This window comes from Cibotium barometz, chromosome 3 (assembly GCF_041138505.1).
Source record: "Cibotium barometz isolate CiBa-2024 chromosome 3, ASM4113850v1, whole genome shotgun sequence".
Taxonomy (NCBI): domain Eukaryota; kingdom Viridiplantae; phylum Streptophyta; class Polypodiopsida; order Cyatheales; family Cibotiaceae; genus Cibotium; species Cibotium barometz.
In genome coordinates this window covers 47222071-47249861 of record NC_141048.1, presented here as the reverse complement: position 1 = coordinate 47249861, position 27791 = coordinate 47222071, and the positions used below count along the sequence as shown (strand labels likewise).

At 44.4% G+C, this 27791-nt stretch overlaps 1 protein-coding gene across 8 annotated transcripts in view; it reads left to right on the top strand.

Moving 5' to 3' along the window:
• LOC147640159 (ubiquitin C-terminal hydrolase 13-like) overlaps positions 1-25840 on the top strand; it is a 50638-nt gene extending 24798 nt beyond the window's left edge. For 2 of the 8 annotated variants that reach the window (XM_086777989.1, XM_086778002.1), the window contains exons 10-33: positions 8456-8565; positions 8702-8776; positions 8970-9048; positions 9152-9298; positions 9438-9455; positions 9550-9630; positions 9718-9837; positions 10088-10210; positions 10291-10368; positions 10467-10558; positions 10644-10752; positions 22446-22514; positions 22705-22815; positions 23146-23201; positions 23284-23461; positions 23582-23683; positions 23859-23930; positions 24106-24171; positions 24246-24311; positions 24401-24487; positions 24560-24673; positions 24847-24921; positions 25047-25133; positions 25214-25840. In XM_086777989.1, the coding sequence (XP_086634115.1) occupies positions 8456-8565; positions 8702-8776; positions 8970-9048; positions 9152-9298; positions 9438-9455; positions 9550-9630; positions 9718-9837; positions 10088-10210; positions 10291-10368; positions 10467-10558; positions 10644-10752; positions 22446-22514; positions 22705-22815; positions 23146-23201; positions 23284-23461; positions 23582-23683; positions 23859-23930; positions 24106-24171; positions 24246-24311; positions 24401-24487; positions 24560-24673; positions 24847-24921; positions 25047-25133; positions 25214-25255 (2157 nt within the window). In that variant the 3' untranslated portion in view covers positions 25256-25840. Of the gene's footprint in view, positions 1-8455; positions 8566-8701; positions 8777-8969; positions 9049-9151; positions 9299-9437; positions 9456-9549; positions 9631-9717; positions 9838-10087; positions 10211-10290; positions 10369-10466; positions 10559-10643; positions 10753-22445; positions 22515-22704; positions 22816-23145; positions 23202-23283; positions 23477-23581; positions 23684-23858; positions 23931-24105; positions 24172-24245; positions 24312-24400; positions 24488-24559; positions 24674-24846; positions 24922-25046; positions 25134-25213 lie in introns of all 8 variants that reach the window. The other 6 variants (XM_086777975.1, XM_086777981.1, XM_086778025.1 and 3 more) reach the window with 3 other exon arrangements.
• The last annotated feature ends 1951 nt before the right edge of the window (positions 25841-27791 follow it).

Sequence of the window (27791 nt, the reverse complement as noted above, 5' to 3'; positions counted from 1 at the left end):
GGAAGCTTGGAAAACACCCTAGCAAGTTGGGTATGGCTATGGAGAGCTTGGAAATGGAGAAATGGTGGAAAAACAGAGTTTTCAGCCTCCAAAAATCCTCATGAAGAGAAAACACGAATTTCTCTTAATAAGTAAGTGAATTGGGGTCCAATCAGGTGAAGGGACATGGGGAGATGTCCATTTATGAGTAAAAGGGAGGATCAGGTCCTGGACATTGAGTCTTGTCCGCCTCGGGACTTCAGTGAGTGTGAACTTGGAAGCGGTCATAATTTATAAGTGACTTTTGGGCGCCCAAACTTTAATGAAATGGGAACGCACTCACTTATAATTATTGACTAAGTCCTAAGGGCTATTTGAGCCTAGATTGGGTAATACTTACCACGTGTTCACATGCCACACAACCATGTCAGCAGACAGTTTCACACGCACGGTTCACGGGCGGGCGTCCCCTAGCCCGGAACTACACATAGGTCATGCAGGCATGAAAACAGCATGTAATTTCATTTGTAGGCAAGCACATAAAGATGCTATGCAATGCAGCATTGGCATGAGCAATTTCTGTTCATGAAACCATATAAGACCAGGCGTTTCCAGGCAAGTATATGCGATACCAGACCCAGTGGAAAGCCAATCCTCTAGGCGTTTCCGGGCATGTACACAAAGGCACAAGTCCCAGCGGAAAGCCAAGTCCTCCAGGCGTTTCCGGGCATGTACACAAAGGCACAAGTCCCAGCGGAAAGCCAAGTTCTCCAGATATTCCGGGCATGATAACATCAAGTCCCAGCGGAATATCATATCCAACTATACAGCATGACACGTGTCAATCGCATGCATAGGCACATTCCATAAGCCATGGACACCAATCCAATATGTACATAGTGTGAAAGCAAGACTGAACCATTCGGGTGGCCAAATGGTGACAGTTGGCTAAACAACTCGAAGATTATTTAAGGATGGGCCAGATCCTTCCAAGTAAATCACCTTGGGGTGCACCTGTGTTGCTTAGGAGAAAGAAGGACAATACCTGGAGAATGTGTATAGATTACAAGAGATTGAACAAGCTGACCATTAAGAACTGTTATCCTCTCCCTAGATCAGATGACCTGATTGACCGGTTAGCAGGAGCGAAATATTTCACGAAGATAGATTTACGTACTGGCTATTACCAGATACGTATTCATGAAAGACATGTCGAAAGAACCGCCTTTCGGACTAGGTATGGCCATTACGAGTTTCTCGTATTAACTTTTGGGTTAACCAATGCCCCAGCTACTTTCCAGCAAATGATGAACGATCTTTTTCGTGAACATTTGGAAAAATTTGTGGTGGTGTTCTTGGATGATATTTTGATATATAGTCGTACTCTTGAGGATCATGTCAGACACCTCACGATTGTCTTATCTATTTTAAGACAGAATCGACTATATGCTAAGTAAGTGTGAGTTCTTTATGACCGACATCATTTACTTGGGACACAAGATCACTAGAGATGGATTGAGCATTGACTATGACCGAGTTCAGAAGGTTTTGGACTGGCCTATACCGCGAACAGTGAAACAACTTCGTTCTTTTCTCGGTTTTGTTGTTTTTCTTCGGCAATCTGTGCGGGAGTACTCTCAGCTCACACTACCGATGACCGACTTATTGAAAGGTCGTGGACGTAAGTCCAATCAGCCTATCACTTGGAATAACGATTTGGATATGGCCTTCAGACTTTTGAAAGATAAAGTCAAGGAAGCACCTATCTTAGCATTACCTGATCCCAGTCGGCCTTATGTTCTTGAAACTGATGCCAGTGACTTTGCTATCGGGGTTGCTTTATTTCAAGATGGTAGACCGGTTGCTTTTGAAAGTAAAAAGCTAGACGACACTCAATCTCGTTGGCCAACCCTTGAGAAGGAGCTTTATGCTGTGATTCATGCTCTCAAGGTTTGGAGACATTATTTATATGGCTCTAAGTTTGTGGTATTGACTGATCATCAGTCAATCAAGTATGTGTGTGATGCGGATGATTTGAGAGACAAGAAAGCTCGTTGGGCAGAGTTAATGCAAGATTTTGATTTTGAGATCCGTTATCAGAAAGGGTCCATGAATAATATTGCAGATGCGCTTAGTCGGATTAGAGCGGTGAATACTTTGTCGTTCACCGAGATTTCTACTGACTTATTTCAGTCATTGAGAGGGCTTTGCAGGACTGATAGTTATTTTGGTCCATTTTGAAAGAAGATCCAGGATGGGAGCTCATTGATTGACCAAGACTCGATGACTGAGCTGTCTACTATTCAGGCTGCAGGACGCCAGTGGATGATTCGGAATGGTTTACTGTTCTGTAATGGCAAAATTTGTGTACCACAGATCCCGGACATTAGGTCCAAGATTCTGAAGGAGTGTCACGACGCCCCTTCTGCTGGACACCCTGGGGTACACAGGACACTATCATTAGTGAAACACACTTTTTATTGGCCAAAGATGGAAGGGTATGTAGAAGATTATGTTCTCAAGTGTCAAATTTGTCAGGCAAATAAAGCTGAACGCTTTAGACAGGCTGGGTTGTTGCATCCTTTGCAAATCCCAGGTAATAAATGGGATTATTACCGGTTTGCTAAGAACACGTCAAGGCCACGATTCTATTTGGGTTGTGGTAGATCGCTTGACAAAAATGGCTAGATTTTTATCGAACCGGAAGACTATTACAGCTACGCAATTAGCTCGGCAGTTTATCGAGCAATTGTTTAGACTGTACGGGTTACCGCAGGACATAGTCAGTGATAGGGACTCTAAGTTTACGAGTGATTTTTGGAAACTTGTTTTTGAGAAGTTGGAAACAACTTTGAATTTGAGTTCCTCTGATCATCCTCACTCTGATGGCCAGACTGAAAGAGTGAATCAGATTTTGGAGGATATGCTTCGAGCATATGTATCCAAAAGACAGAGTTCTTGGGAAGATTATCTTCCTATATTAGAATTTGCATATAACAGTACTAAGCATACGAGTACAGGGTTTAGTCCTTTCATGCTTATGTATGGTTTTCAACCTAGATCACCTGTTACAGTAGGATTCTCAGGACTTCAGCATGATGCAGCACGTAATTTTTTGCAAGATATGCAAGAAATGTTACAAGTTGCAAAGGAATCTATTAGAAGTGCTCAAGACCGAGACAAGTTTTATTCTAATAGACATCGTTCACCGAGAGAGTTCTCTGAAGGAACGATGGTGTATTTGCGAGTTCCGAAAGATTCCGAGACTTTACGGAGAGGTAGATCTCCGAAATTATCCCCTAGATACTGTGGACCATTTCGTGTTACACGACGGATTGGTTCAGTTGCATATGAATTGGATTTGCCTTCTCATGTGAAAGTTCATCTTGTATTTCATGTCAGTAGACTTAAGGAAGTACTGGGTGGAGCAGATCAGTTAGTGACTCCTCAAGAAATTATAAATGTCGAGGACATGACATTTGTTCCGCACGAACCTGAAAAGATTCTTGGATTTCGTGAACGAAGATTGCGTAACACGCTTATCACGGAATACAAGATCAAGTGGAAGGATCGTGTTGAGGAGGACGCTACATGGGAGACATTGACTACTCTTCAGAGAGATTACCCTGGCTTTTTAGTGAGCTCAGGAGTGAGCTCTTAGAGGAAGGGGAGTATGTCATGTGCACAGTGTGTATCTACCGTGTACTATACGCATGCAAGACTAGTTTCGAGGCTTGGGGAAGCTTGGAACTAGGCAGGCTGATTGACGAGCTGAGTTAGGGAAATACTAACAGGCGGGCACCCAAGTATGGACGGGCGGCAAGAATCTCGAGGCGGAGATTGGTCGGTACGTCAACCTAGTTAGCTCAGCTCGTGGCTCGGTGGGGACAGCCAAGACTGTGGGCTTGCCCACGGCTGTCATGGTTGGGAGGTGAGTCAGGCCTGCACCCCCCTTGCTTGTTTTTGTTTGTTTGTTCGATTGTTTGCAGGATTCGAGTCCGAACCAAGATCGAGTCCAAACCAAGATCGATCACGAGGGGATCCGTGGGGATTTGACATTGCCCACGGCTGTCAAGATTGGGAGGTGAGTCAGGCCTGCACTCCCTTCATGTTTGTTTGGTTTGTTTGCAGGTTTGGAGTCTTGTACCAGGAGCGTTCTACGAGGTGATCCTATGGGGATTTGACAAGTCCCCAGCTATATTATTGAGCTTTTAGTTGTTTTAAGCCTCTAGTTAGCTTTCAATTGATCCAAGGCCAACCTAGACCTCATCCTTGCTAGCCCCTAGCTTTGTGGGTGAGTCCTAACCCTTCTCTAGGTTAGCTTTTTAAACCTAACCCTTGGCTTAGCTGGCTTTGGGTTAGTATATCCCTTTAATCCTATGTTCTTGACTCGTGATTAATACTTGCCTGTCAAGTTTGGGGCTTTGGAACTTCTTAGACTGCAAAACTTTTTGTCATGCCTTTTCCACTAAGTCTCCTTTGTCCCTTCATAGATTAGGACTCGCAATAGGGGCTGATTTGTGAGGTAAACCTTAACTCTAATTTGCAGCCTAGTATGGTGCATGCATCAAATCTATTGATGACAACAACTCTTGAAATATGTCTTGGAAAAAAAGTTGGCACTGTCCAATTAAAAATTTAGGAACTTAACTTGATGCAAAGCTTTGTAACCATATACCATCATGCTGCATCCTGCTGTAGAAACTGACTTGGGGCAATAAAAGAAGAGTGGCTAGGTAGTAGGCTGAATATAACTATAGTGCAATTTCTCCAAGTGCCTGTGTAAGTTCTCCATCATCTTGTTCATGTTGTAAGGAAACTTTGATAGGAGCGGAACATGTCATCAAAGTCAACGTTGTGGTTTTCTCGTCAGCATGGTGGCAGCTTAGAGGGCACATTGTGAAAAAGATGTCTGCAAATCTCTCATACACAGGGTCATATGTTGATATCACATGTATATGTTCTAGTGATAGTTGTTTTTCATTAATCTCTCATACACAGGGTCATATGTTGATATCACATGTATATGTTCTAGTGATAGTTGTTTTTCATTTTCTTTCAGTTACTTTTTCCATGGCTTAGAAAACCCATGGTATCATTGTATCACTCATGGTCTCAGTGACCCTCGGTCATTGGTGTCTTTTGTAGACGTTAATATTACTTTCTTTCTATTCTTTCTCAAAGAGTTGTGCCTTTGGTCTCATTCAAACTTGAAGTCTGACGTGGCTTGGTGGGTGCTTACTGTGTGAAAATGGCATTTTTCCCAGCCCTAAAAAGGGGATTTTACTAGATTTATTTGGTTATTATTGGTTTTTTAGGTCTTGTGCTGCTGGCCGACAGCCCCTTTACTGGGCTGACCAGCAGCCCACCTCATATACACATGGCTTCATCAGTCATCATTCACTGCATCATCGACTACATCTGCTGCTGCTGTTGCTGCTGGCGCCTGCCCTACATCAGATTTTCATCATCGCCTTTCAGCTCCAGCGTTTCGTTGGGACAGCAGCCCACTCTCTGCTACAGTACATCGTTGGGACAGCAGCCCTCTCTGCTACAGCACATCAGCGTTTTTCATCAGCTCACATCTTGGGACAGCAGCCCACTCTCTGCTCCAGCACTTCAGTGTTTTCTTCTACAGCATATCTAGGGACAGCAGCCCACTACTTCTGCGTTTCTTTTGCAGTGTACCCATCTCTGCTCCAGCACTCCAGCGTTTTCTTCTACAGCATATCTAGGGACAGCCCACTGTCTGCTCTATCACTTCTGTGTTTCTTTTGCAGTGTACCCATCTTCACATCTGCGTTTTTCTTCTACAGTTCACCTCGGGACAGCAGCCCTCCTCTGCTCTCACACTACCTCGGGATTGCGGCCCTCTCCGCCCTCATCCACCATCATCGGGACAGCAGCCCTCTCTGCTCCTTTACCTTGACATCGGGACGGCAGCCGCCTTTGCTCACTACTTCGGGACCATCTGCTCGGGATCGCGGCCCTCTCCGCCCTCAGCACCAGCACGGGACAACAGCCCTCTCTACTTCGTCATCATCACATTGTTGGGACAGCAGCCCTCTCTGCTCACCATCTCACATCATTGGCATGGCAGCCCTCTGTGCTCCTCGCCACCACTCAGGTATTGAAGCACCCTCTTCACCAGAGCCTGCACCACTTGGGACGGCAGCCCTCTTTGCTCTTCATCACCCCTCAGGTACCATAGCACCCTTGTCACCAGAGCTTGCACCACTTCACCTTCTGCCGCTGCTCACTACCACCTCGGAGTGCCTCTGCATCCACTGACGAGAGCCTTCGACACCGACCACCTCATGGAGCGCCTTTGCCTCACATCGACGTGAGCCTTCGTCATCGATTGTGCTTCAGCTCTGACACCGTCTTTGCTTTTGCACCGGTCTTCTACTCAGAGTCTCCTCACATCAGAGGGCCTCTTGTACATGTTTTCACTCACCATCATATATACACTCACTCACCCATTTCATGTTGTGTTGATTTGCTCTGATCTCTCTTACGTGTGGTCCTTTCGTCCTTTTGCCCTCACACTTACATCATAAGCACTTGGGCAACTTGTTGTGCCAACCGTCGAAGCTGAATGGCTGACATTGTTGACACCATGGGCACACTAGAATTGCTTGAATCACGTTGAATTATTATTCCCCATGGAACACTTCTCTACAAGTGTGATACTGTCATTGGATCAAAGCATCACATCCATGGAGCATATAGTTCCATGAGTCGTGGTGTAATGGGGAATACTGTTGGCTCTTCAAAATTGATTCCGTGTCCAAACCCTCCTCCATCAAGGTCCTTCTGGGAAAAGTACATGCAAGATCATAAACATGTGTTGGAGTGATTATTGACCTGTGAGCTGTGCTTACAGGGACAAAGAGCAACACACTTCACCCTTCCATAACATCTTTGAGAGAGAAATTTCTCTTTAGTCTTCTTGGTGTCTCTCTCATACTTATCTTCAATTATCTTATATTGGTGCTACTTGGTGCTGGGGGAAGTGTTTGATGGGTTGAACCTCCTGCAATTGAGGGCAATTCAGCTCCGAGTAGATTCCATGCCTTGGCTTGTGTCCTTGAGATAGAAAGCCTTTTGTTTGGTGCTCCTTATGTGAGTGGGTCTTGTCTTCCTTTTGGCCTTTGGTGCGTGTCTAGCACAATAACGGAGGTCAATTCTACTCGTGGTCCAGTACCTTTATAATGTAGGTGCATCTTTTTCAAGCCTCTTGAACATCAACTAGATCATATTTCCGTTTGCTATAGCGAGAGCTTCATCCAAAGAGGTGGGTTTGAGCCCACCTTCATGGCATCTAAGCTTTAGCAGCAAGCAAAAGATGAAGGCCTCTTGCTGACTTCTTTTTGACTTCCTGTCTTGTATTCCTTTTTGATCTAGCTGCTTATACTCATTCTTCAACTTACACAAGTACAAGGATCAGATTCGTGATATGATCCTTCTTGTTACTCATATGGCATTATTGTCATACTAGCGTTGGTTATATTATAAGGGGACTCCTCCCTCTACTTTTGGAGATTATCCTATATTAATTTCTTATTTGTCATACTTAAAAAAGGGCTTGTATGATGGCATTTCAGTATTATGATTAATGCATTCATTGAAGGGTAATCTCGTGAAGAGCTTCTACATAGTGTAATCATTATAAGTTCAGTATTATGATTAATTCATTCACTGAAGTGTAATCATTGTAAGAGGTTCTACATAGTGCTGTCTAGCCCTCTAGGTCTCAAGCTTTATACTGATTAATTCATTCATTGAAGGGTAATCTCGCGTAATCATTATAAGAGGTTCTACATAGTGTAATCATTATAAGAGGCTTGTATGATGTCATTTCAGTATGATGATTATTTTGTGTAATCTCGTGTAATCAGTATAAGAGGCTTGTATGATGACGTTTCAGTATTATGATTGAGTAATCATTATAAGAGGTTCTACAGGGTCGAGGATGTGCAACAAATTCACAATGTACTCAAATATGGAGTAAAGATAGCTCTTGAATCTTTCTCACTTGAAGCCTTAGCAAATCCACAATGTACTCAATTATGGAGTAAAGATTGTTCTTGCATCTTTCTCACTTGAAGCCTTAGCATTGTAGGTTCTCCAAATTTGAGGATCATTTGGGCTATAATCTTGAAGTTCGAATGCTTAAATTTTGATGGTGGTAGACCGTAGCTTGAGAACCAGCTTTTAAGAAGTGAAATAAATGCTCTGGGTGATGGCATATTTGAGACCTTTTGAAACAAGAAGACTAGGAGAAAGCGTGCTGAGAGTATGCAGACTCATGGTATTGAAGTTTTTGAAAAACAGGGTTCAAAAGAACAGACATTAGATACAATAACGAAATTTTTATGGTCTCCTCGATGATTTTGATGTGTTATAGCAGTAGTTTTTTTAATTTTTTTTTTGATTGTTGTTGAAAAGAATTTCTGATTTGCTTGTGCCCTAGATCAATGATCGCTATGAGTTCCCATTGGAACTTGATTTGGATAGAGAAAATGGTCGATATTTGTCCCCAGAAGCCGATCGCAGTGTTCGCAACCTGTATATGCTGCATAGGTGAAGATAACAACCCAAATCTTGCATGCATAGCTTATAACTCGTGACTGATGTTTAATTCCATAGTGGTGTGCTGTTTTGTAGTGGTTGATTGTGACTCCAGACTGACATCTACTGTTGTTATCTTCTGTGATAGTGTGCTAGTTCATAGTGGTGGTGTGCATGGTGGCCATTATTACGCTTTTATCAGACCAACACTTACAGATCAATGGTATGCAACACCGCTATTGATTTAAGTGCACGTGACTGTGATGTAATTTTTAGAACTCAAGACCAGATTTGTTAAAGCTTTTTTGTGTGCACATGATGGCTGGTTTACCATTGCCTGTTTCTTGTAGGATTAAAAAGGTTTGTGTGTGTATTCAGTCCATGAATGAGAAGCTTTTGAATTTTGGATTTGGCAGGTATAAGTTTGATGATGAGCGTGTCACGAAAGAAGAGGTAAAACGAGCTCTAGAGGAGCAATATGGTGGTGAGGAAGAGGTAAGCATGCAGAGGCTAGGCTGTGCACTGTGAGCAGTTGGTTGAAATGGCAGTGTTAGTTGTATGCTAATCTGCTGACTGCTTTTGTGTACTTACTGTCCAGCTCCCTCAAATGAACCCAGGGCTGAACAACACACCTTTTAGGTTTACAAAGTATTCAAATGCATATATGCTTGTTTACATCAGACAGTCAGACAAGGAGAAGGTTATATGCAATGTCGACGAGAAGGATATTGCTGAGCACTTACGGGTATGGATCTTTGATTCATAAGGAACCTTCTAGCTTATATGCGATTTTTTGGTTGCATACAAGAGGCAGACATAACCTTAATTTTTTCTGTACCTTATGTACGTTCTGTACATGATCCATCTGTTCGATATGAGTCTAGTACAAGATGCTCTGTACGGTATGGGACATTTCGTATGTGTACAGAAAAAAACATGAGGTAAGTTTTTACTTCATCTTTGGATCCAGAACATCGAATTTTGATTCATTTCCAGGTGAGACTAAAAAAGGAGCAGGAGGAAAAAGAAAGAAAGAGGAAGGAAAAAGCAGAGGCACATCTGTACACAATCATCAAGGTTGGAATCTAGGTCCCTCTTATATATCACTAGAATGTGATTCTTTGTTTTTTTACTGCTTGAAGCCTCTAATAGTGCGTTTTGCAGGTAGCATGTGATGATGATCTCGCTGGTCAAATTGGAAAGGACATTTTCTTTGACTTGGTGGATCATGATAAGGTCCCAGGTTTCAGAATACAAAAGCAGACACTTTTTAGAGCTTTTAAGGTACCTTAGTCCGCACAACAGAAATTCCACTTCACTAAAAATTGCAGCTTGGATGGTATGAAGTTATGGGCTAAGTTCTGGATAGGCACCTTTAAGGCATAACTACTTGTATACAATCAAGTGTGCCTGTGCTAGGGGGTAATGGATGAAGTGCTTGTATATATTCCCTATCCCTATGTAGCATAGCTTTGCACACAGTGTTCTGAATAAGTGATGCAGCTTACATAACGGTGATTTGTCTCATCCTCAGGAAGAGATAGCCAAGGAGCTGGGTATTCCTGTAGAATGCCAACGATTCTGGATCTGGGCAAAGCGCCAAAATCATACTTACCGTCCAAATCGACCCTTGACTGAATCAGAAGAGTCTCAGTCTGTAAGTGTGCCAACATAGAGATGCTCCCTGTTAAGCTGAATGCTTGCAGAAGATTGATTACCTGCACTTCTACCTTGCAGGTAGGATTTCTAAAGGAAAGCTCAAATAAAACTTACAATGCAGACTTGAAGCTGTTTCTGGAAGTCAACAGAAGCAAGGTATCCTAATTTGGGGCAGTTCAAAGTCTTTGTGAAATGGTGGGTCTGCAAAAGGTCTCAACAAGTGTGGTTTTACCATGTATACTTAAATGTATCAGGATCAAGGAGTTCCTCAACGTCCCCCTGACAGAACTAGAGAGGATTTCTTACTTTTTTTCAAGCTCTATGACCCAACAAAGGAAGAATTTCGGTAAATGTCTCAACCACTACCTTTAGGCTCTCTTAGCTGGTGCCTGCAAAAGCTGACAACTTCACTGGTTTCAAAAATTTTACAGCTATGTAGGGAGAACTTTTGTCAAGGCTGGAGGTAAGCCTCGGGAGATAGTGGACAAACTCAATGAAATGGCTGGATTCTCTCCAAATGAGGAGGTTGACCTGTATGAGGTTTGCTATTCGGCTGCCCAATCTTGTCCTCCATTTGATCTTAAGTAAAAATAAAGTAAGAGTTTTTTTTGAATGGGCTGGATTCAGTCTGTCGCCCCAAAGTTCACTCTACTTCTTGTTATCCTCTCCAACTTGAAAGGAGGAGGTGATTAGTGTGACTGATGGACGGTCTCTCTAAGAGGTGATGAGTGTCTGTGATAGATGAGTGGTCTCTCTAGGAGTTATCAAACTTTATTGGAGCCACTTCACCATTAAGAGAAGACTTTTTAGCAAGCACTGGGTCTACCCGATAGTCGGGACTCTTTGGAAACCTAGTGGGCAGCTTATGGCTGGGTGCTGATGAGAACATAAGTATTGCTTTGCTCTCTCTCTCTCTCTCTCTCTCTCTCTCTCTCTCTCCCAAATTTTATACCTACATCTCTGTACCCTTTAGAGCGGATAGAATCCTCCTGTGTACTACATACCATGCATATCTGAAGCTCCCTGGGCTCTCTTGTGACATGAACCTCTCTACATGTAACCTATGTGATGAAACACGGAGCTGCCTCATAGAATTCATCAATGCATGTGACAAGTGAATCTCCAAGTATTTTGGCACCTCAATAAACCCCTTCCCTATTAGTGTTATAGACTTTCGAAATGGGAGCGTGTGAGGTTGAACCCATGTTCTATAGATGCAAAGTTGGCAAAGGTCGTCTATGATATTTTGTTTTGCTCTTGTTTGGTCTCGAATGAGTTTATATACAGAACTTAATGGAGGAGGGATTTATTGAGATGCCAAGATTGTCACATCTCTAATTGGGTTAGGACTAGTGTTAACTGGGTGTTAGGAATCAGGATCACCTAGGGTTAAGAGGATGCGCTAACCCAAGGTTAGGGTAGGGCTTAGCTGGGCGCAGGGGCTGATAGGGCCTGGCTAAGAGGCTAAGAGCTAGCAAGGTTAAGGTTTGGATTGGCTTAGAGTCAATAAAAAACTGACTAGAGGCTTATAATGGCTAAAAGCTTAATAATAAAAGCAGTGGGCCAATAACAGCTTGGTTATTACTGTAGCTGCAACCGGCGGTCTGGTGGTATTGGACACTAGGGCATTCTGTTAGGGCTTGGTTGACTCATGACATTCTGACCTTAGGCTCGGGGGTGGTTCAAGAAGGGAGCCTAAGGAGGAGAGTCACTAGATCACAATCTATCGCAGTCATTAATTTTCGATCTAATGTGGGTTATCATAACCCTATTAGGGTTTCCAGGTATTAGCCATGATCTAGATGCCACCTATAGTGCTCGTCTTTTCACACTTTTGAGTGACAGTAAAATCCCGTAACTCTGTATGCTAGGTAAAATCGCCTACTCCAATCTCTCCTCAAGGCTGCCCAATGATCCTTTCCTTGTACTATAAAATCCACAAAAAAACCTATTTAATGCTCAATGTGAAAAAGGGTGGTATGATGAGTTTAAGACGATTCCTAGATGTTGGCATGAGCAAGTCCACCAAGTATGTCAAATGGAACGATGGTATCAATTTCAAGAAGGGCACCTTTCTAGAAGCCAATGAACAGGAATTGCTCAAAATATTGTGTGGTCGAGATTTCATCAATTTTGGATCCAATGTAGATTATCATAACCCTATTAGGGTTTCTAGGTATTAGTCAAGATCTAGATCCTACCTGTAGTGCTAGTCTTTTTTCACTCGTGTGACATTCAAATCCCTTAACTCTAAATGCTAGGTCAAATTGCCTACTCCAATCTCTCCTCAAGGTTGCCAAGTGATCCTTTCCTTCTACTATAAAATCCACAAAGAAACCTCTTGTATGCTCAATGTGAAAAAGGTGTTATGATGAGTTTAAGACGATTCCTAGATGTTGGCATGAGCAAGTCCATCAAGTATGCAAATGGAACGAGAATACAAATTTCAAGAAGGGCACCTTTCTATTTCTAGAAGATGAACATAAATTGCTCAGAATATTGTGTGGTAGTAGCTCTTAAGGATTTATGGTCGAGATGTCATCAATCTCGGATCCAATGTGGGTTATCATAAACCTATTAGGGTTTCTAGGTATTAGCCATGATGTAGATCCTACCTGTAGTGCTAGTAATTACACTCTTGTCTGACATTAAAATCCCTTAACTTTGAATGCTAGGCCGAATTGCCTACGCCAATCTCTCCTCAAGGCTGCCCAGCGATCCTGTCCTTATACTATCAAATCCAGAAAGAAACCTCATGTATGCTCAATGTGAAAAAAAAGTGGTATGATGAGTTTAAGGCGATTTCTAGATGTTGGCATGAGCAAGTCCACCAAGTATGTCAAATGGAATGAGAACACAAATTTCAAGAAGGGCACCTTTCTAGAAGCCAATGAACAGAAATTGCTCAGAATAATGTGTGGCAATAACTCCCAAGGATTTCTGGTCGAGATTTCTAACATGGAAATATGCATGCCTTGTTAGAGACCCAATGATTTGAATAGATCACACTGAGGCCTTCTACAACATACCAAACCAGCCCATGCCTAATAGTGAAGCTCTTGATTAGGCTGTTTGCCATGACTTGCCCAATTTGTGGACCAACATTGATTATCCCTATCCATATGGAGGAGACTCAATGGAACCACAAATTTACCCGTACTTTAATTTGATGGCGGAAATCCATAAAGCTGCACTCTGTGTACTTGTATGATTGAATTGAGAGCAAAGGAGAGAGCTGCAGGCAGGCTTTAGATGGGGCCTTTCCATATTGGATCATATTTTCATATGCAAGGTGAAGTGCACACGAAGACCGAAGCCGCTATGGGAACACCTATAGGCATGAGTTGGACAAACCACCCGTCCATAGCCACCATCCGGCAGCTCCCCCGTGCTGGGGTCCTGCATCTCGGGACATGCGCCTGCACTGCTAAGACCAAGGTGTCCCGTTATCCATACCACTTGGCCTCACCCCCTCGGGGTGACCTTGTGCTATGCAAGGTGAAGCGCACACGAAGACCGAACCCTAGCTACGGGAACACCTATAGGCATGAGTTGGACAAACCACCCGTCCATAGCCACCATCTGGCAGCTCCCCCGTGCTGGGGTCCTGCGTCTCGGGACATGCGCCTGCACTGCTAAGACCAAGGTGTCCCATTACCCATACCACCTGGTCTCACCCCCTCGGGGTGACCTCGTGCTACACAAGGCCCTCAGACTACTCGCACTAGCTCTCCAACTAGTGAGTCCCCTTATAATGAGGCTTGCAACCTTACTCACAAGTGAGTGGCCACACTGGCCTCATTCACACAAGTGCCGGCTTGGACACTGGACTCATCGCGACGGCCTATAGGCGAGGTCTCTCAACCATAGGTCCTCAGACACTCACGGTGTCTAGGGCTAGTGGCCCTATGTCGTGGACGTAACATACTTCCCTCCTTTAGGATCATTGATGTCCTCAGCAATGAATTGGGGAAATTGAGATTTCAAATTTCTCACGGTTTCCCAAGTAGCGAACCTTTCAGATCTACCCTTCAACTCGATCAAGTACTCGTCATAAGCAGTATGCCTAGAGTGACGGGTACGTTGATCTAATACTGCTTCTGGTTCACGAGGAATATAATCCGTTTAGATATCTTCCCAAACATCTTCCTCGACAGGAACAACATTATCAGCTAAGTCCATGACATAGGGCCACTGGCCCTAGGCACAGTGTGTGTTTGAGGACCTATGGTTGAGAGACCTCACCTATAGGCCGAGTCAGGATGGGAGTCCAGTGTCTGGGCAGGTGCTTGTGTGAAGGCAGCCAATGTGGTCCTGCATCTCGGGACATGCGCCTGCACTGCTAAGACCAAGGTGTCCCGTTATCCATACCACCTGGCCTCACCCCCTCGGGGTGACCTCGTGCTATGCAAGGTGAAGCGCACACGAAGACCGAACCCTAGCTACGGGAACACCTATAGGCATGAGTTGGACAACCCACCCGTCCATAGCCACCATCTGGCAGCTCCCCCGTGCTGGGGTCCTGCGTCTCGGGACATGCGCCTGCACTGCTAAGACCAAGGTGTCCCATTACCCATACCACTTGGTCTCACCCCCTCGGGGTGACCTCGTGCTACGCAAGGCCCTCAGACTACTCGCACTAGCTCTCCAACTAGTGAGTCCCCTTATAATGAGGCTTGCAACCTTACAAGTGAGTGGCCACACTGGCCTCATTCACACAAGTGCCGGCTTGGACACTGGACTCATCGCGACGGCCTATAGGCGAGGTCTCTCAACCATAGGTCCTCAGACACTCACGGTGCCTAGGGCTAGTGGCCCTATGTTGTGGACGTAACATACTTCCCTCCTTTAGGATCATTGATGTCCTCAGCAATGAATTGGGGAAATTGAGATTTCAAATTTCTCACGGTTTCCCAAGTAGCGAACCTTTCAGATCTACCCTTCAACTCGATCAAGTACTCGTCATAAGCAGTATGCCTAGAGTGACGGGTACGTTGATCTAATACTGCTTCTAGTTCACGAGGAATATAATCCGTTTAGATATCTTCCCAAACATCTTCCTCGACAGGAACAACATTATCAGCTAAGTCCATGACGTAGGGCCACTGGCCCTAGGCACAGTGAGTGTTTGAGTACCTATGGTTGAGAGACCTCACCTATAGGCCGAGTCAGGATGGGAGTCCAGTGTCCGGGCAGGTGCTTGTGTGAAGGCAGCCAATGTGGTCCTGCATCTCGGGACATGCGCCTGCACTGCTAAGACCAAGGTGTCCCGTTATCCATACCACCTGGCCTCACCCCCTCGGGGTGACCTCGTGCTATGCAAGGTGAAGCGCACACGAAGACCGAACCCTAGCTACGGGAACACCTATAGGCATGAGTTGGACAAACCACCCGTCCATAGCCACCATCTGGCAGCTCCCCCGTGCTGGGGTCCTGCGTCTCGGGACATGCGCCTGCACTGCTAAGACCAAGGTGTCCCATTACCCATACCACCTGGTCTCACCACCTCGGGGTGACCTCGTGCTACGCAAGGCCCTCAGACTACTCGCACTAGCTCTCCAACTAGTGAGTCCCCTTATAATGAGGCTTGCAACCTTACTCACAAGTGAGTGGCCACACTGGCCTCATTCACACAAGTGCCGGCTTGGACACTGGACTCATCGCGACGGCCTATAGGCGAGGTCTCTCAACGATAGGTCCTCAGACACTCACGGTGCCTAGGGCTAGTGGCCCTATGTCGTGGACGTAACATACTTCCCTCCTTTAGGATCATTGATGTCCTCAGCAATGAATTGGGGAAATTGAGATTTCAAATTTCTCACGGTTTCCCAAGTAGCGAACCTTTCAGATCTACCCTTCAACTCGATCAAGTACTCGTCATAAGCAGTATGCCTAGAGTGACGGGTACGTTGATCTAATACTGCTTCTAGTTCACGAGGAATATAATCCGTTTAGATATCTTCCCAAACATCTTCCTCGACAGGAACAACATTATCAGCTAAGTCCATGACATAGGGCCACTGGCCCTAGGCACAGTGAGTGTTTGAGGACCTATGGTTGAGAGACCTCACCTATAGGCCGAGTCAGGATGGGAGTCCAGTGTCCGTGCAGGTGCTTGTGTGAAGGCAGCCAATGTGGTCCTGCATCTCGATTCTCGGGACATGCGCCTGCACTGCTAAGACCAAGGTGTCCCGTTATCCATACCACCTGGCCTCACCCCCTCGGGGTGACCTCGTGCTATGCAAGGTGAAGCGCACACGAAGACCGAACCCTAGCTACGGGAACACCTATAGGCATGAGTTGGACAAACCACCCGTCCATAGCCACCATCTGGCAGCTCCCCCGTGCTGGGGTCCTGCGTCTCGGGACATGCGCCTGCACTGCTAAGACCAAGGTGTCCCATTACCCATACCACCTGGTCTCACCCCCTCGGGGTGACCTCGTGCTACGCAAGGCCCTCAGACTACTCGCACTAGCTCTCCAACTAGTGAGTCCCCTTATAATGAGGCTTGCAACCTTACTCACAAGTGAGTGGCCACACTGGCCTCATTCACACAAGTGCCGGCTTGGACACTGGACTCATCGCGACGGCCTATAGGCGAGGTCTCTCAACCATAGGTCCTCAGACACTCACAGTGCCTAGGGCTAGTGGCCCTATGTCGTGGACGTAACATACTTCCCTCCTTTAGGATCATTGATGTCCTCAGCAATGAATTGGGGAAATTGAGATTTCAAATTTCTCACGGTTTCCCAAGTAGCGAACCTTTCAGATCTACCCTTCAACTCGATCAAGTACTCGTCATAAGCAGTATGCCTAGAGTGACGGGTACGTTGATCTAATACTGCTTTTGGTTCACGAGGAATATAATCCGTTCAGATATCTTCCCAAACATCTTCCTCGACAGGAACAACATTATCAGCTAAGTCCATGACATAGGGCCACTGGCCCTAGGCACAGTGAGTGTTTGAGGACCTATGGTTGAGAGACCTCACCTATAGGCCGAGTCAGGATGGGAGTCCAGTGTCCGGGCAGGTGCTTGTGTGAAGGCAGCCAATGTGGCCACTCACTGATAAGTAAGGTTGTAAGCCTCATTATGAGAGGACCCACTAGCTGGAGAGCTAGTGAGAGTAGTCCGAGGGCCTTGCGTAGCACAAGGTCACCCCAAGGGGGTGAGGCCAGGTGGTATGGGACGCCTTGGTCTTAGTGGTGCACGCGCATGTCCCGGGATGCAGGACCCCAGCACGGGGGAGCTGTCGGATGGTAGCTATGGATGGGTCGTTTGTCCGACTCATGCCTATAGGTGTTCTCGTAGCTAGGGGTAACTCGTGGTGGGTGCCCGGGGGACTAGGGCCTTTGACACACTTGTTGATACCATCAATGCATATTAAAACACTTAAACATGGCCACAGCCTTAACACATATCCATCATCACTTTGCATAAAACATAAAAGCTGGACAAAACATCCACAAATGCTGAAAATGGAGCTTGCACGTGTGACACCGCATAGAGGCCGGAATGGGCCGACCCCCCTCCCCCCCTTGAGTATTTTATTACCCAAGGAGAATAATATCATGTACAAGCTTTGAGGGCCTTACTCTCCCCACACAGGAGATGCCGGATTATCCATATACAAATGCCATAACACAGCCCAACACAAGGCAACTGAGCCGGAACATAGGTTGTAGAAATGCCGAGCCAACAATATAATCCATATACCTCCGTGTGGGTACTGATTCTTCCCCAAAAACCACGGGTCTTCATGCAATAGAGCTGGTACAGCAAGTACAACTCTCCATTCAGTCGGTACAGCAGGTACAATGGTTGGTACAGTCGGTGCGGTGGTTGGTATAGTAGGTACAACAAGTAAAAATGTTGGTACAGCATGTACAGTGACTAGTACAGCAAGTATAGTGGTTGGTACAACAAGTACAGAAGCTGGTATAGTTGGTACAATGGGTGGTACAGCAAGTACAACAAGTACAAGGATTGGTACAGCCAGTACAATGGTTGGTATAGTAGGTACAAGGGCTTGTACAACCATTATAGTGGCTGGTACAGCAAGTACAAGGGCTGGTACAACAAGTACAATGGCTAGAAATCATAATAAATGATTAAATACCCTTGCCTTTAGTATTTCTTCGCGATGGAAGCCTCCAAACAGCCGGTATTCTTCATGGGCAGCCTTCAAGAGAGAGAGAAAGAGAGTAGCCATCATTAGGGCAGCCTGTAACGGTGGTAGAGGCTAGTGTGCAGCAAGAGAGCCTCTATTAATGAAGAGAGAGGGCTCCAATTTATAGATTTGGGCCTCCCATGAGCTAAAATGGCAAGAGAAGGCTACAATGACAAGTGGAGAGCCACACAATAGCTGAAGTGACAAGTGTGAGGCCACTTGTCTCACTTTGATCCATTTTCTAACAAGTGTCAGGCCACTTGTCTCACTTTGGTCCACTTTCTTGCCAGATGGGTCCTTCATCTTTACCTCTAAAAATATCCCAACTAGTAGACATTCTGTCATAGGCACTTTGCCAACTCTTGGTATCTGCTCAATCCCAGATGTAATGACGCGAACAGAATTTCCATCGGAGTCGGGCCAAAAATAGCAATTCTCCTAAATTTTAGGAGTGTGGTCCTTCGTATTCTAGGATAATCCCCCATTCCCAAAGCTTGTACTTCCCAAATATTTAGACATCCTGGAGTCCACCTGACTCCTTTCATACTGGGAAATGTCCAGGCTGGTGAAACTAGGCATCAGTCTTCGTGTGCGTTTCATGGTATCAGAGCGAGTCTAGTTGCATGATGGGAATGTATGTGCGCATATGGTGATAGGCTTTTGATTCTGGACATGTTTATGTATGCCTCATGCTGAAGTGTTAATTGATTAATGGTAATATGCTTTTTTCTAAGAGTTGTGTGCAGGGATTCTATTTTCTTTGCAGAATGAATAGGGCAAAATCTTTAAAGAAAAAAGGGCAGCAAGGTTTCCGTGAATTAAAAAAAATCATCTTTTTATTTTTCAATTGATGCAGTCTCTGCCTGGTATCAGTAACTTATGGTGCTGCAGGGTTTTTTGCACAAGAAGAAAAAAAAGCGGGATGGTTTCTTTAATTCGTAAGGCTTTTTCTTAATTTTCTGCAGATTTTCCCTCTCTTTATTCTTTTTCTCTCATTGTAGCACGTAACTCCCACTGGCAGCCAGCATGGCAGCCACAAGTACATGGGGGTTGCCTTATTGGCAGCCAAGTGGGCAGCCCTCTCACAAAAGCCACAAGTCGGCTGCTCCACGTGAGGGTTGAAGGTTGGGAACAACGTGAGAGACAAGCGCGCATCTGTGCGTGCATTTCCAAAAGAGAGAGAGAAGTTTGCGAACCTTCTTCTGGACAGAGCGTCAGCGCATGCCTTTCCAAAGAGAGAGGGAAGATCGTGAACCTTCTTCCTGAGGCACTTCAGGAGAGAGAGAGGGTCGCGGTCCTTCTGAAAAAAAATTCAACGTAAGTTAAAAAAAAAGAACAGAAAAAGTGACCTTGAACTTAAAAAATAAAAAATAAAAAATTGGCCACTTTAGTGTGAACCCTGCAGAAAATTGAATATTTCAAGAGAGTTTAAAAACTCTACAGAACTTAGATTTTCTCTCTGAAAAGCACCCTCTCTCGCCTGCAAACTCAAGCACGCACCCGCACAAATACACACACCCCTTCCCACGCGCGTGCCGATGCTGTGTGCAAGCTTGCCTTTGTTTTCTGGGACCGGAAAAAGTAGAAAACAGCATATTTTTTTAAATCTTCTCACTCTGTTCTCTCATGGAATCGTCTGACTCAGGTGCCCAACGGGATGAGACTCCTGAGTCCTGGTTATACTCATATACCTTTTACTCACGCTGTTTATTCATGGATTATGTCGAGTTTTCAGAATCTTGAGCAGCGCATTGCCGCTCTTGAGAACACGAATGTTCAGACGAATATTCGTTATACCTCATATGAAGCGGCCATGCACGGCATGAGTTCGCGGGTTGCCGCCTTAGAATGGTCTGAGAAGTTGACGACTCTCGGCCTTGCTAATGCTGAAACCCTCTTGAAGCAAGTGCAGATGCAGTTTGCTATTGCCACTCAAGTTGCTTCTCGTCCTTTGTCTGGGCCGAGCGTGACACTGCCATGTAAGACGTAACACAAGGCCATCATCAAGGAAGCCATAAGCACAGAAATTATATTGTTGCTTTGTGGATTTTCATGGCTCTATGCTAGCAGAGATGATGGTGTCTATTCTTGCTTAATGTATATGATGTAGAAACAGAGGGGCTGCAAAAGCATTTAAATGCGTAACACGAGTGTTTCCAGGACAGAGAGCTCTTATTTAACTTCGGTAAGATATGATCTTCCACAGTAGTCCAGGTTACTTGCACAAATAGTTTGTACGTTTGATGGAGAAGTAAAGATTGTAAGAGCGCACACGTACTTGGGAGTTGTGTTCTCAAGACAAAAACTTCACCTGCTACATCATGGGTGGTGAGGGTTCACCACACATTGATGATGCTTTCAAGCCCACTGTCAACATGTTCAAATCCACAGGTCACTTGCACAAATAATTTTGTACATTTGATGGAGAACTAGAGATCACCTGCCACATCACGGGTGGCGAGGGTTCACCGTATTGATGATTCTTTCAAGCCCAGTGTCAACATGTTCAAATCAAGGCACTCTCTTTTCATTCCTTAGTCAGAACAGCATTGATTCAGAGTGAGCCGATTTTTGCAGCTTGCTCAATGCATGTAGATGAATCATTTCGATTGGTTACATACATTCAAAGGACACATCTCATGGGAGAGACATTGAAGGGTAGAAAATGACCACGTCTGCTGGCCTCATCTTCCTCTATGCATTCAGCTGCCCAAGGTAACCCACACATTAAATTACATATCATGGGTTTTTTATCGAAGCAGCCATACTGATGGGAGCTTGCTAGGCTAGACGTATCTCCTGTGGATGTGGAGCTGCCAAATGTCATCTTTGATATCTGGGTTCTGCTCGTGTTTGCTCCATGGGACCACCTCTAGTCCCATCCTTAGAAATCCAATAAGATGTCATGCAACTTGTAGTCTATGCATACCATTAGATTGTATCACCTCGAGTTGCTGCTTCCATAAGGGAAGATAAGGCAAGCCATGCTGTCTTCCCATTGTGATGGATGCTTTGATTGTATGCAGCAGTGTGCGTTGAATGAGCTCTAAACTTGGCTAGGATAATGTATTGTAGAATGGAGCCCGACAAGATAGTCTTTTTATCTGGCTTGAATCTAGATGAGAGAGGTCCACAGCCCTGAAGGGTGCAATGTACATTGTGTCTGGACCGACAAGGGGTTCTGTAGCAGACCTTGCTGCCCGGCACACTAGGGTTTGTGACACCAATCTGTGTCACTGGTTCACTCTATGGCAGAATGCCTCCAGAAGTTGCTACTCGACTAGGGGGATGTGGTTACATTGCCCTGCTTCACTACGCACTCGCACAACTCTGACAAGACACTATGCTTATCGTGCACCCAACACTAGACAGTGACATGAGAGAGAGACAATCAACAAGACGACTCAAGAGGCAGTACAGAACATGAGAATGAAACACTTAACACTTTTATTCATCGAAAGTCCCTGTCTGGCAATCCCAGAGTTACATGTTTATACAAGTGATCATCCCACAGTAGGTGCACTGTTTGGCAATGAGGCGTGACTACTGTGCAGTTGCTGCTAATAGCCAATCTGGTGGCACTATCCACACATAAGTTGTTGGAATGTGCCGCTGATCCCAGTAAAAGTGTAGAAGTAGGTAGCCGATGGAGAGGATGCCACTTTGTTGGCTGAACACTTGTAGGCCGGACACTTGTCACTGAACACTTGTTGTCAGCTGTCAGCTGAACACTTATCAGCTTCCTGACCTGTCACTGTCAGCTGGACACTTGGCTGACGGTCTGGCAGCGGGCTACAGGTTCTGAAGGATAGCCTTGGTTGGAACATGTGAAAATGGGATTCAAATCGAAACCTGAAAAAACTGTCACTCATGGTGGCCTAGTGGCCGTTAGCTGGTCTCTGTAAAAATCTCAAGGGGGAAGATATTCGAGACTGCAATTGGTTTGTTAAAATTGAGTTCCTTTGGGCTTGAAATGTGCCTTTTACTCAAATGTGCACATATTGCAGGAAAAAGTATAGGCTTTTGCAGAATTCTTCTTTAGGTGTAGTATGTATGTGCAGGAGATCAAGTTTGAGCCAAATGTGATGTGTGAACCCATTGACAAAAATGCGACTTTCAAAGCTTGCCAGGTACTTTTTGAAAATACAGGTATTTTAGGGTCATAGGTTTTTGAATGTGTTGTCTGCACCAATATGGCTGCATCTCTAGTGTGGGTTTGTTTCTGCTCTAATCATTTCACTTCTGGAACACTTCTTATCAAATTTTCATTGATTTGATTCTACTCAAAATTGATGTCTTTTTTGTGTGTTTTTAATGTAGCTGGAAGATGGTGACATCATTTGTTTTCAGAAATCCCCCACCACGGAAGAGATAGCTCAGTGCCGCTTTCCAGATGTTCCGTCGTTTTTGGAGTATGTACACAATAGGCAGGTGATGGTCATATAATTACACCTTTGCTTTGAAGTACACCTTACTTTTCCATGAAGCTCCAGACCCCTTTGTGATTGCTTTGAAGGGAGCCCATAACATCAAAACTGCGAAATGGCTTGCATTAAGAGCTCTGTAGTAGCAAGCATTGATGAGACCAACATTTAGATGCTCTTAATCAGGAGATGGATACAACTTGCACAACCCCAAACCACCAGCCCTCCCCACCTCCACCTCCCTCCCCCTCCCCCTCTCCCTCCTCCCTCCTTTTTTTCTCCTCCCCAGCATGTTACTTCCTAATTTACAAATTTGAATTAACATTTTTTTTAAAAGATTGTACATTTCCGTCGGTTGGAGGCGCCAAAAGAAGAAGGATTTTGCGTAGAGTTGTGAGTTTCTCTTCAGCTACCACCTCAAGTTTATGAGCACAAAGCTTTGTTCAAAATTACTAATGTACATTGTGTCTGCCAGGTCTAAACAGCACACTTATGATGATGTCGTGGAAAGAGTTGCATCTGAATTGGGTATTGATGATCCGTCCAAAATCAGACTAACCGCACACAACTGCTACTCACAACAGCCCAAGCCACAGCCAATCAAGTACCGTGGTGTTGACCGGCTAAGTGATATGCTTGTACACTATACGCAGGTTCCTTTTGATGAGGTTATATCATTTTACATTCGAGGATTTGGTTCTTTTTGATTCACACCTAAGAAGGACAAATTGCTTGGCAGTTGGAATGTGCTGAAGTTTGCTTTCCCCCTACAGGTCTCAGATGTACTGTACTTTGAAGTGTTGGATATTCCCCTACCCGAGCTGCAAGGGTTGAAAATGTTGAAAGTGGCATTTCACAATAGCCGTACTGAAGAGGTGAGTTGGATGCAGAAGACAATGTCTTAAGCTGGCTACACATAAAGGTCCCCTCCCATGGGAGGGACCCATCGAAGCTTGGACAGGCAATCTTACCCTCCACGGAGGGTAAGCATCTAGTTGTATTCAGCCTTACCATCCAACTGTCTTACGTGAACTGATGTTTTGGATGCAGGTCTCGGTGCTTAGTATTAGGCTTCCAAAGCAGAGTACCATTGGCGATGTTATTAACGAGCTTAAAGGAAAGGTAGCTTTATCAAACTATCTTGTCATGTTTGCTAGGAAATGCTTATAAAGTCACCCTTTTCCATGCATGGTGTGATGGGCTAATATGAAAACTTGTGTAGTTTTTATGGCAAATAGAAGCACATGCTTGCATTCAAGCTGGCAGCTATACCTAACACAGCTGTTGCTTTTTAAAGGTAGAGTTATCAAGTCCACAAGCAGAACTACGAATACTTGAGGTTTTCTACCATAAGATCTACAAGGTGAGAGGCTCCCTGTTTTGTAATCCTGATTATGTACAGGAAGTCCAATAGCTAACATTAGCGAGTTTTTGCAGGTTTTTGCTTTGAATGAGAAGATCGAGAATATAAACGATCAATACTGGACCTTGCGAGCTGAAGAGGTGCATACTGTACTCCCAAAACAAAAAAGGGTAGATGGGAAGTCCGTTGTCTACAGCACCTTTTTTTATTATCTTTTTCACATTTGCAGATTCCAGAGGAGGAGATGCAGATGGGTCCTCAGAGCAAAGCCATACATGTGTATCACTTCACACGGGATGCCACACAGAATCAAACGGTACCCCCTGATTTAGGCTATTGTTGGCTTCTACCGACACTGACATTTTTTTTCATGGCTGACTTTTTGTAGTTGCAAAATTTTGGAGAGCCATTCTTCTTAGTTGTGCATGAGGATGAGACACTGGCCATGCTCAAAGAGCGTTTGAAGAAGAAGCTGCAAGTACCAGACGAAGAATTCTCAAAGGTGGTGCAGCTAGTGTTTTCTTCTTTATCTAAGTAACACAGCTTCCTCATGGGAGCTATGGAAGCTCATAGAACAAAATATCAATATTGGGAATGATAAATTATGGTCTTGTTCTTGCTGAACTACATCACCACTTGTTTTAACAGTTTTATTTTGGTGGGTTCCCTTTGCAGTGGAAGTTCGCGTTCGTTTCATTAGGGCGCCCAGAGTACCTTCAAGACAATGATGTCGTAGCAAGCCGTTTTTCGGTATGTGGTTCCTGTTTATGTCTCTAGCCATCTATTAAGCTCAAGTCTGGCTATCATTTTGAGTGTCAAGAACATGCATGTTTAAGTACTGGATACATTTGAGGAAGTTGACTTTGATTGAACAGAAACGAGATACATATGGTGCTTGGGAGCACTACTTGGGATTGGAGCACACTGACAACACACCAAAGAGATCTCACCAGGCTAATCAGGTTTGCTCTTTTAATTTCATGTGAATATATTTGATGTTCAGTTGCGAAGTTCTAACAGGAGTTAGCGTTTGTTGATGCAGAATCGACATACTTACGAGAAGCCTGTGAAGATTTATAACTGATGGGAGCTCAGAATATATACTTGCGGTCATGATGGTGGCCATGAAGCCATTCTTTTCACAAGGTTCTCCAAAGACACCACAGTAAGAGGTGTACAGGGTGCCTCTTCCAACTCTCTGGTTACATATTTTGCCATTGATTTGCTTGTCCAGTCATTGTGGGTGTCATGGGGGGCCGGCAGGGTCAAGGAAAATCTCATCTTTCCCATCATTGAAAGATTCAGGTTGCTGTATCTTGCACCACTGAAGTAGGATGGGACATCCTAGTCTAAGAAGTCCAGCCTTCTATACCAACATCATGAAGGCAGAAGACTCATTTTTGACTGATAAAGTCAAGCTTGGAAAGATACTCTTTTGCAGCTTTTGGTGTTAGCACTGGCTTTTTTGAAGGCAAGTTGCTATTATGATTCAGTGCGTTAAAGCTGGCAATCAATATGAGTTGCCCTTTTGCAGAATTTTTAACAGCTTGGTTTATTTTCCCACTATACAGTTAGTGGTGAGCTCGAGGGAAAATACACTTTGTAATAACACTGAGAGCCATTTTTCGTGGCTAGAGACTTGAAAGGTTTTCTGCAGATATTCCACTCTTGTCTTGTGTAATATGATGTCTGTAAGAGCGTCTGTCTATTCAAACCTGATGGTTTGCCTTGAGCCTCATCAGAAGCTAGAGTGGGTTTACTTTGCTATTGCTTCAAGTAGTATTCAGTGACTACAGCCCTTTTAGAGATTTTTAGGCAGAAATCAAGCTGTCTTAGTGCCGTCCTCCATGTGACCTTGTCTATTGAAGTCTCCACACTAGAAGAGAATTTACGAAGTTGTATGTAGCACCAGTAACAAGAAGCACGGCAGGTGTGTTACCATTTATGACCCTTCAAATGGAGAGAGAGAACCTTGGAGTTAAAAACACATGAATGTAAAATCTGGATTTTTTCAGTACTGAAAAAGCATGGGAGATTCATTGCACTACACAATGCCAGAGGCACAATCATGCAACCAGGTGGTAAGCCCTATATATTAACTTCTACACTCTTAAAGCTATTGCTTGTTTCACTTCTCTTAGAAAGCTGTCCCACAAGCCCTCAACCATGATGTTGCTTTTCCCTGTACATGCATGTGCGCTAGGAGCAGTTGACTTTCCGAGGAGTCTTTTTGGAGTTTTGTAAATCTTGAAGTGCCTATTGCTAATCACCAAGCTACTAATTGTATTCTCGTAGTTGAAAAAGACAATTTTGAGATTTGAACGAGGATTGTTGAGTAATATTTTCTGTGCGACAGGTCAGCCCAACAGTTGCCAGCTGATTGTGGCTTGTTACCTGTTGATCTTGATTCACAAATAGTAATTGATGTACCCCATGGTTCCATGACTTACATTTGTAGTTGCGTGGATGTGATGTTTTGGGATTAGCATTGACAATTTCCCAGGCAATAAAGCTTTCGCCACAATAGAGGGAAAGAGCTTGCATCTTGATGTGTTGGGGTAGGAGTTGGTGCTCCAAATACTTCATTCCATCACCAAAAGAGAGATTCTCCTTTTGGTCTTTTTCAGCTTGCGTTTTTTGCTCATAGAAATGAACAATTTTGTTGTACGATTTTCAATGCAATAAGGTGCAGCACATATTAATCCATAGGGCAGAAGGGCCAACGGTGGAAAAGCCTAACGGGGAATTTCAATTCCTAGTTTAGTCTCACACAACACCATGAGCATGGATTAGCTATGAGCTATATAGCTCATGCCTCTTGCTAGATGCTGTTTATGCTTGCAGTTGACTGTTTTGAATTATATTAATCATAGAATGTGGGGCCTTTCTGAGTGGGTGGGTGGGTGCAACACAGCTCATTGCTAAGCTGAGAGTGGTTTTGGATCTTGAGTAGGGCGTAGAAGTGGATAATGAACTTTTGATGGATGCTAAGCATGTTTTGTGTCGTTACTAATAATCAATTGTGGGCAAATTGGTCTATGTTCTAGCGGCCAGATCGAAACTCTCCTATGCTTGAGGATTGTTGAGAGTTAGTGGCTTCTTCTTGGTGCTTAACATGCGTGCGTGCCTTGGTTTAGTGATTTCGATGTAGCGTGATCTACAAGCTTGTGGAGTTTGTATTAGGACAGACGCTTGCATTGAAAGAGCAGATTGAATAACATCATGATAGAGCAAGAATACATGATTGGTCTTGCAATATCAGTCGAAGGTAAGAGACCATTCAACTGAAACATGGATCTTGTTGATAGATTTAGCAAAGGGAGACAATTGAGTCATGGTTGGCCATTTCTCTTTTTACTAAGGGAGGGAATTATGCTATGGCTTCTCTTTTGAGCATGCCCATGCAATTTAGTTGGGGATGTAGCATCTGTAGGAGACCCAAAGCTATTTGCTTAGATGGTGACCAAATCACATGGGTTTGGTAGCTATGACATACGAGGTTTCACAGGCTCATCGTCGTCGATACACATGGCATGACTATGATGGATTGTGGCTAGCGATTCACCATCTAACTAGGTGTAATTGACACGAGCTTGCTTGATACCGATGGCCCCAACCCT